This window comes from Chiloscyllium plagiosum, chromosome 9 (assembly GCF_004010195.1).
Source record: "Chiloscyllium plagiosum isolate BGI_BamShark_2017 chromosome 9, ASM401019v2, whole genome shotgun sequence".
In the NCBI taxonomy this organism is placed as follows: Eukaryota; Metazoa; Chordata; class Chondrichthyes; order Orectolobiformes; family Hemiscylliidae; genus Chiloscyllium; species Chiloscyllium plagiosum.
The window spans coordinates 104,817,204-104,827,578 of record NC_057718.1 but is presented as its reverse complement, the minus strand read 5'-3'; the positions used below and the strand labels follow the sequence as shown (position 1 = coordinate 104,827,578).

The 10,375-nt window shown below is 42.0% G+C and overlaps 1 protein-coding gene across 4 annotated transcripts in view; it reads right to left on the bottom strand.

The window, feature by feature from the left end:
- Nucleotides 1–382: 382 nt before the first annotated feature.
- sertad2b (SERTA domain containing 2b) overlaps nucleotides 383–10,375 on the bottom strand; it is a 64,493-nt gene continuing 54,500 nt past the window's right edge. For all 4 annotated transcript variants that reach the window (XM_043696693.1, XM_043696692.1, XM_043696694.1 and 1 more), the window contains one exon: nucleotides 383–5,023. In XM_043696693.1, the coding sequence (XP_043552628.1) occupies nucleotides 4,123–5,019 (897 nt within the window). In that variant the 5' untranslated portion in view covers nucleotides 5,020–5,023 and the 3' untranslated portion in view covers nucleotides 383–4,122. The remainder of the gene's footprint in view (nucleotides 5,024–10,375) is intronic.

Genomic DNA, 10,375 nt, shown 5'->3' with positions numbered 1-10,375 from the left:
ACTGCAGTGAGTCTAGGGTCACACGTAGGCCAGATCAGGTAAGGATGGTAGCTTCCATCGCTGAAGGACGTTAGGGAATCAGATGGGTTTTCCCGACAATTGGCAACAGATTCATAGTCATCATTAGACTCCCTGCTCCAGATTTTCCTTTTGAAATTGAATTCAAAGTTCCAGCACCTGCTGTGGTAGGGTTCAAACCCAGCTCCTTTCATCAGCCATAACTTCCCCATTGGCTTTGCCCCAAACACCCACATGCCCAAATGAAAAAATGATCATTAATTTGTTCCGTGCTTCTCAAATACAAGTTTCAACTTGATCATTCTGGGTCTTTGATCTATTTCGGAAACAGTCTATTTGAAATGACAGTGCTTGAGAAAATAGCTTTGATTTTAAAGTTTATTGTTGAATAAAAAACTACAAAAGTAAGACTGCTCAACTCTACTGACATTTGTCTAATTGCATTGAGTCAATTACAGCTTGGCGTGCTGTGAATACAGTAACCTTGCTTTCCAGATGTCTATATTGAAATATTGCATAGAAAAAGGCACAGATCCGAGACTGGCAGGACATTGTGGTGTTACTGCCTTGATAGAAGTGAGATGCACTTGAGGGAACCTCAAGACAACTTGGACACAACAATCTCTCGGATTATGGCTTCTGCTGATCAGCATAGAAATGTACATTCCTGATCCTACATACATTCCTACGAGACATACATTCTGTACACATCCAATCCAGATTTTGCTGGCTACACAATAAAAATAAATATATTTACAAAGAGAATAAATAAGATATGAGGAGAGATATCAATTAAAGTTCTTGTTCTACTCTGTTCTTGTTGTTGGTGTTACCTTCCAGGAACCAATGAGACATTGCTGCATGGTCCTTGAGTTTATAGTATTTATCATTACTGTCCAAACACTGTACATTTTACATTAAACAGCTTTTGTACACTGGCACCATTTTGAAATGGCCACTTCTGAGTGTGCTTAAAAAAATCCCCATTAAAACATCTGTATTAAATTTAAACAGTTAATTTGAAAGTCCTAATATTCCTAAAATCAGAGAGAGTATACAAACTGCATAGTGAATTTACCTGAAGGAAGGAATCATTTTTTGGTTAGTTCCCAATCAATTCAAAGCTCAATAATTTATCTGATTCATCCAATTGGACAAGAGAATTTGCCCAATACTTTAACTCCTGTAAGGTGACACCGTAGATCGTTACAAAATCAGCCATTTCTGGTGGTAACCCACACATTCCAAGCCTTGGCTTTTCAGGGGAAAAACACACACAGTCTGAAACTGGGCCAAGTAAAGCCAATCACTGGCTGTCCTTCATCTTGTTTATAAAAAGTTTCAAATTTTCAACATAAAAACCCAAAGATAGTCACAGTTACAGCAACAAACCATTTTCATTGCAAGGACAAAGAGTAGAATTTAAACAGATAATATAACATGGGATACCAAACATAATTTAAACATTCTTAAATAAATTAATTTAAAAAGAGTGACTCCTGAATTAGCCATATGCATTGCAACAATACAACGTTGGAGTTTTCACACAACTGCCATGGTATCGTTAAAAAATAACAAAAGCTAGAATGCAATGATATAATTTGGCATTATGCATAGTACATTCCAATCATCTTTAAAGCGATCTACAAGACAAATACCAAATATGCTTGTCTATGCATAAATATCAGCTGTAGAAAGCGTCATTACACTCAGTGTAAAAGTCATGCATAGAGCTCAGATTTTGCCTGAAATTTGATTCTTTAAAACTAAAGTGGGAGGTGGGGGAGATGGTTGTGAGGGGGGAAAAAAAAGAGGGAGATTCTTATTCAGAAACCGGGCTAAAGAATAATACAAAAGGAAGCACCGCTCCGACTGGAAACACAACGTGATGCTCTGTAGTTGAATTCAGTACAGAGGCTCAGAAAAGCTTTACTGAGGTGCAACAACAAAAAGGCATCGACAGAATCACAGCTAACAACGAAGTGCAAGCAGCACTCTGGTCAATGTCGACTGAACACTTTACACAAGCTTGTTTTTTGAAAAGTATCGGTAAAATAGAAGAATCAGGTACTTTCCTCAGGCTGCAATAAAACCTTTCAACAAACACAAAAAAAACTTTATTGCTGGTTTTTGGAACAGTTTTTAAATTAAAAAGCCCCACTCCCAGCACTGCCCTGTATAGAGTTGCAACGTGCTGCTGCACTTTACAATCAGAGCAAACCCAGCTGGATTTGAGATGCTTTGAAAACCCTTTTTGGAGGAAGATAAGCTTATTTTTATAAAGGCATACACCCTCCCACACTGTGGGATTTCAGTGAGCAGGAACAGCTAGGAAGTAAAAAGCACAACCAGATTGGCTTAGCCCAATTCCTGCTATTTAACTGGAAATCCATTTGGTCTGATTCTAACTTGAATCTCACCCCCCCCCCCCCCCCCCCCCAAAATGGTCAACATAGCACCAGGTTATTGCCCTTAGATTTTCAGAAAATGCAAGACATCTATATTGTTCATTTCACCCAATTGCATAGGTTTCTTGTTGTTGAACGTCTCTAAGGTACAAACAGGGTGCTGCAGTGTGAGGAGCTCCTGCTCCAGAATCAATAGATTAAGGAAATGATTGGGAATAGCTGGAGAAAAATACAAGAGGCACTCAGATTTTACTGACTAAATAACAAAGAGTGTGTGAATGTCATCAGCTCACAGCAAGGAAAGATTTCACATAAAACCCAAGTTGCCAGAAGCTTTGTACCATTCCATTTCTTTCATGGAAACAACATTTTGCTTTCAACCTGTGTGATTTTCATGAAGTGATTATATTTCAGCACTAATGGTTCCTTTAATATGCAGGAACTGGAGTCTCGTAATTATCAATGTAATTACCTATTGACCAACACCAATGATTGCTCAAAGACTTCAAATCAACCTATCTACCCCAGAAAGTGAACAAGTTTGGAAATGATTTTAAAAATGTCTAAAAAGTGAATATTTTCTGGTTTCTCTTTTCTCCCAGTCATATTAATCTTTCATTCCCTTCCTTAACTTCCCTTTGTGTATCTAATTTGACAGTAAATCACTTACTTTCATTCACCCCCTTCTTCATCCCTCCCTGTTCATTTCTCACAATTCTTTCACCTCATCAGTTAAGGAAACAGACCGTTGGTCCAGCCAATCACCAAGCTCCTCCCACTGCTTCCAGAAACTTCCAGGACAAGAAACATAAAAACCCGACACTGTTAACAGGACAGGATCCAGCAAAATCAGAGCCTATAGGTGCAGCTCATCCAACTTTGAACCAGATGATGATAATGAACCATCTCGGAGGAATGTATAGGTAATGCTGTAAGTGATGAATTTAGGGTTCAGTCAAACATGCTGGGAAAGGGACAATTATTCCTGACAAGTTCTGTTCTTTAAAATACAGTTAAAATACATTTTCCTGACCCCAAATCTTTTCATTAATAGCATGCTTATCATCTTAGATGCTCTTAATATTCCCCTTGCACCTGCTACATGAACATTGTGTATAAAAAATAGAAGTGACCCTTGTTCACCTCAACTTCACCGGGTTTGGTGAGGGCACTTCCTAGCAAAATAACTACGTCCCGTGTATCAAAAGGTATTTCAGAAAAAGATACAATCAACTGCCAATCCTGTACAAAAACTAAAAACAAACAAACACAGAATACAGTTTAAAAGAGCCACAGTCAGCTAATAACAAAATGAATGTCTGAACTAAAAGACAACTGGAAAAATATTGAGACCTCCACAGTCTGACTTACTGACTTGCCATCATGTTTATGATATGACCCTTAGGCTTCGTGTGTACGATGCACAACACGTCAGACCTGCTCTCTGAACCCAATGCTCATCGACAGCAGGTAATCAGAGTAACAAAGCAATGATTAATAAAACATTTAAAACCATACTAGAGGACACACAGATGAAAACATTCTCAACTCTACAGAAACAATATCTAGTGTAATTGTTATTTTATAGAGGCATGCACAGAATTTGCAGTGATTCCATCACATTTTAAAACAATAATTATTTGAATGTTATCTGCAAACAGCCTATAAAACCCGAGTCCTTGGTGTTTCTGCCGCATCAAGACCCGACTAGAACCTCCATGATGTGGTCCAGCTCCGCAAGGTCCATTTTGAAAGGTTGACTTGGAGTCACTGATTGGCTACTGTAAGGAGATAATGTTTTCAGAATGTCATCTGCTGTGACTGCAGTCATTTTGGACGTTGGCCCTGTGGCACTCGCACAGGGATCAAAGTCATACATCGAGGTGTCAATGTCTGCAAACAGAATGTCATCAAGTGTCAGGTCAGTTAGGAAGCTTGTGGTGGTAATCTCAAAGTTGCCCGGTAAAGGGTCTGTGAGCCTGGACTCTGATGCTCTGTTCTCTTGTATCTCTGCAGGTTTCTCACTGCCACCTTCACTTAAATGCCCTCTGCTGACCTTCGAGTCTGTGGTAGTCGAGGATGGGCATAGCTCTTCAATTTCTTCCAAGGCTGAAGAGAAACTGTCTTTGCGTGAATGGTTCTGTGGCTTGCTGGGACCGAGTGTAACACTCTGACAGCTGCTGAAGGGATCTTCCTCCAGGTCAGAGGCTGGTGTCAGGCACAGGTCTGGAGGGGTGCTGCTAGTCACCTGGACTGGAGGGGAAGGAAAATGATTGAAGGCAGGTTGGACCTCTCTGTAATTATCATTGAGTGTGTCACTGGACTGAGAGGGGGCAATGAACACAGGTCGCAAGTTCCCCTCCCGTTTCAGTTCTTCCTGAATGCGTTTCAGCATATTGTTAATTAATACCGTCTTCTGCAGGCTGGGCTCCATTAATGGTTGCTGCTGATAAAGTTTCATGAGGGAAATGTTGAAGATAGACTGGCGCTGTAAGGTGTATGACACCTTGGAAGGAACATGCCCACAGGACACTTTGCCTTCCAGCCCATCTTCATGTTCACTAAATTTCCGTTTTGTTCCTTTTGCCAACATATATCTGAAAATTAAGAAAGAAACCAGGTGTTCAATTAGATTCACTACAAAATAAATTCTTAAGAACATTAAACTCTGAATTGAAATAATGCTGGGAACACACAAAAGGTTGTAAGCCTGTAACTAAACGCTTCAGTTTACTAAAAAGGTGAACAGTTTCTGTCTGGATCCAACTGTAAACGAATAAATCTCAGATTCCTCAGTGGGAGAAAGTGAACACAGACCAGAAATTCTTGAGCATAAAGGCCCGTGCAATCACAGCAACAATTAACCGCAGCGCCACAAATTAACCAGGACCAGAAGTTAAACAGGGAGAGCATCAAACTACATAAATCAGAGCCTGCAGACCGGTCTGACACAGAGTGCCAGGCAATTACCTGAAAATCATTTCAGAAGCACAGACTCTGGAGCATTTGCTTTAGCTGGTGATGTGTACAGAACACAACTCTCTTTGAATTTACTAATTCCCAATTATACTCACGGTGAGATGTTGCTAATTGTAACCCCAGTAGATTTACTGTCAATGGCACAGAATTAATATCAATTTATGTAATTATAAAGAAATAAACTGAAAAGGTAGAGGCCACAGTCAACAAGGTTTTAATGAATCTCTCAGTTTGTGTGGATCAAACTTATTAATTGAAGGAACAATCTCGGAAATATTTCCCACCTCTCAGACTGGTTACACTGGTTATTTCTCTGGTTACTTACCCTCATCACTGAAACTATCCTCGAGTACATGTACTATCATTGCCAGACACAAAGGAAACTAAACTGTTTTATAGAAGACGTCATATTGTCCCAAAGTGTCTGAAATACAATTAATGAGGTACGTACTGAAGCAGATGATCACATTGTTATCAATCTGTGCATGTCACGTCCCAATAAATAATTGTTCAATCAGAAGCAGCATTAGAAATGTTAAAAAACACAATCATTTCTTTTGTTGAACACTAATTATACAAAAATATCCAGATATAGTTTGGGAAAATCCTGAACAGATTCTGCTGTAATATCGGCATTCTGACAGTCACCAACTGGACTTGCCCAACTTCAATATTAAAGGACTTTTAAATACTATCGATTAAAGGTAACATCACCATAATCCCAGAGGAGCTCAGCGCTGCTCGTTCATTAGAGAGATGGCTGGTGGGGGTTTAACCAAAGAGGCACCGCGCCTCTTGTGAGGGCAGAGGTTGAGAAGGAGAGTTCTTCACACACTGTTGGAATCACTCTGCATTGATAAACTTCATCAGACGTTTGAAAAGGAACACGAATCATAAATGTTATTAAAATCAATTTCAGTTTTCCAGAAAGCCGCTTCCAGGTTTTCCTGGACTTTGAAGCTGCTGGTGAAATGGCAGGAGAATGGCCTTTTAAATATGTGTCATTAGCTGATCGAAGTAGACATCAAGGTCCACTTGTGGTGCAGTGCAAGTGTCCCTAACCCTGAACTGAGAGCGCCAGGTTCAAGTCCCACTTGCTCCAGAGGTGTGTAACGACATTTCTGAACAGGTCAATCCGAAAAACAGGTCAGAATTAGTTAAAACGAAGGACATATCAATTCAATTGTAATATTCACTGTCTGACTAAAACAGGCCGAATGCCCTGAACAAATACTTCATCCCAGGGTTTCACTTCAGACACCAGCAAGTCAAGCCAGTTCCAGGCAACACTTTATTCTCTCGTGCATTGTGGGTGACCCTGGCTAGCCTAGCAGTTGATACCCATCCTTAACTGCCCTTGAATGGAGTGAGTTGCTCAAATGTTTGAGGGCATTGGTCTGGGTCTGGAATCACATACACACACATACAACACACACAAATTCAGAGCAGAATCTGCAATGGCTGATAAATGCTGGCTTGGCCATATCCTGCAAACCAAATCACTAAAACTACTGGCTCCTTGGACCTGCTCAGTCATCACTGATCTGACTGTGGCCTTAGCTCGGTTTTCCTGCCTACTCCCAGTAACCTGGGACTGCCTTCTTAATTAAGAAGCTATCTCCCTCAGAAACTACCTCCCTCCCTCAGAAACTACCTTCCTCCCTCAGAAACTACCTACCTACCTCAGAAACTCCCTACCTCAGACTTAAAATATACTCACTCACCCTCCACTCCACCGCTGCCTGAGCAAGAGCTTCCGAGACTCATTACCCTAAAAAAAATGTGAGAGCCCTTATTTTAAATAGTTTATCGCCTAGTTCTCGTCTCTCCCAGTATCCACCTTGCCCAGTCCCCTCAGGATCTTATGTTTCAATAAGATTACCTCCCCTTGTTGGAAAAGCACAGCAGGTCAGGCAGCATCCAAGGAGCAGGAGATTTGATGTTTCGGGCATAAGTCCTTCATCAGGAAAGTCTGCCTGAAACGTCGTCTCTCCTGCTCCTCGAATGCTGCCTGACCTGCTGCGCTTTTCCAGCAACACACTCTTGACTCTGATCTCCAGCATCTGCAGGTCTCACTATCTCCTACCTCCCCCTTGTTCTCAACTATAACTGATACAGGCCCAACCTGTTCCCTCATTGGATAAGGCTCCAGCAGAGGTGCCAATCAAGTTAATCCTCTCTGAATTCATAGCTCACATTCTTAAATATGGAGAGTAAACCTGAACACTACTACAGAGATATCCATGGAGGCCAAGCAGGTGATGATGGCAGATTTCCATCAATGAACTGGATTTTTTTATTTAAAACAGCAATCAATGATCATTTCAAGCTCACCATTACTGAGACCACCTTTCAATCCTGAATCTTATGAATTGATTTTAAATACCAGCAGCTGCCTTGGTGGGATTTGAACCTGTCCCCCCAGACCTTCAGGCTGGGCCTTGGGATTACTGGGGCAGCAACATTACCACGAGGTCACTGTTACCCCTTGAACTGCCCCCTCTCCCCGAGAAACATACACCTGGAGGGAAATCATTGCGCCTCCAGCTGGCCGTGTGCGAGAGTGCAGCTCAGTGAAACACACAGCAGCAACCCAAGGGCTATTGCTGACCAATCTATAAAGGGAGAGAACAGCGAGCATGGCTGGCTCAAGGTGATCTCAGAGAAACTGCACAGGCACGAGTCAGAGAAAACGGTCAGGATTTGGGAAGTGAACACACCAGCAGAGAATTACAGGATTCCCAAAGCCGTGAAATAGGGGCAGCAGGAAAGAAGTGGAAGGTGATGTTCCCCAAAATACTGACTCCATCAGCTGCTGCAGGACAATGTGAGTACAACGGGAAATTGTCTTGAGTTTGAGCGGCGGACATGTTCAACCCTGGAAATGCTGTAAGGGTTTTACTGTTATTGTCGTGGCCTATCCTGGCCACAGGCAGCATCAAAACTGACACCAACATTTGCAAAGTAAGATTCTCACAGGGGATACTCTAGTTAGAGGCAAATGCACAGATCCACGATGGGAAAAGAGATTGTGTGTATGTGCTTCACTTTCAGGACTCAGTATCCAATCCACCACCTTCAACATCCCCTCCCTCCACCACCGACACCCAGTAGCAGCAGTGTGTGCTGTCTACAAGATGCACTGCAGAAATTCACCAAAGATCCTCAGTCAGCACCTTCCAAACCCACAACCACTTCCAACCAGAAGGACAAGGGCAGCAGATACATGGGAACATCACCATTTCCAAGCCACTTCCCATCCTGACTTGGAAATATATCTCTGTTCCTTCACTTTCACTGGGTCAAAATCCTGGAAATCCCTCCCTAAGGACTTTGTGGGTCTACCTACACCACATTAGAATTGAATTTAATTTATTGTCATGTGTACCGAGGCACAGTGAAAAAGCTTTGTCTTGCGAGCGATACAGGCAGCTCACAGAGTTAAGTAGCGTAGATAGGTAAATAACAGGTAAACAGCGGCAAAAACTAAAACACAGGTACGTGTAAAGAGTTTGAGAGTCCATTCAGTATTCTAACAACAGTCGGGTAGAAACTGGTTTAAAACCGGCACATGGGCTGCGTTGGTTCAGGAAGGCAGCTCACCCCCACCTTCTCAAGGGGTAACTAGGGACGGGGAATAAATGCTGCCCTGTCAGTGACACCACATCCCAGGTTATGGGAAGATTACAGAAATTATTCAAATACCAATTGTTTCCCACTGAAGAAGGGGTTAAAAAGACTTTGTGCTGATTGTTAAAGGGATGATGTGTTTGTTGCAGATGTGGAATCAGGGAGAGGGGAAGCAGATAGTGTCCTGTGTGTAATTTAAGAACAGCAGTTCTATTAGAGATCACTTAAATCAATGAGGATGGGAGTACAGCCTTTGACAGGAATGTGCACATAGAGGTTTTTAAACATGGGCTGGCTGTTCCACTGGGGCTACCCCACGGTCTTCATTGCCAAGAAACAGATTCTTCCCAAGACACTATGGGCCTACTGTAGTTTAAAGAGAAGGACTTTCCATCCAATATAATCAACCTGTTTGGCCTGGTTATGAAAGTACCTTCATGGGTCATTAAATCCTGGAGTGTATCTTGAACCTGGAGCTTCTGATTGAGAGGCAGGGACACTACCCACTGTGCCACAGTCACATGAAAGTCAACAGCCTTCACTTTCACAACTGGTGATTATGTGAGCAATCTCTCTCCTTCGAGATCAGAATGTACAGGTTCTCGTAACTGACCACAGGTCTTACTGAAACAGACGACTCTGGTCAGTGCTTTGAGAGAGACAGGATTAACCCTGTTCATCAGTAACAATTAGGTTACAGAGACAGTGAACATGGGGAGATTCCAACTCACCCACTCAGTTCCATTAACCCACACCGTGTGCCTTTCAAAATAACATTTTCAGAATCACTGTTTAGTTTACTTGCGATTTCTTGTTTCAGAAAAAACTGTTATCCTTCTGTGTTCTATTTTCAATAAAGTTAAAAATCAGACAACACCAGGTTTTAGTCCATCAGCTTTATTTGGAAAGCACCTCCACATCATGGATCTTTTCAATAGCTGATGAATTGTTGTGCCCTCCACTCCAGGGGGCCTTCCCTTGCTGGTCTTTTGTTAAATATACATCATACATATACGTTCCTGGGTGAAGGGACACTTTCAGACAATATGTGACCATTTACAGTGAAAGGCCATCTTTGAGAAGAACTATTCAACTTCAGCCAATGGAAGGGGTGGGGGGTATGGGGTGGGAGGGTAAGATTTCAGAGAGGTCAGGGAGATAGCAAAGCTCGGTTTCGATCAGTTAGCATTGAGAAACTGGATTCTGGATCAGTGGTGCTGGAAGAGCACAGCAGTTCAGGCAGCATCGGAAGAGCAGTAAAATCAATGTTTCGGGCAAAAGCCCTTCATCAGGAATAAAGGCAGAGAGCCTGAAGGGTGGAGAGATAAGCTAGAGGAGGG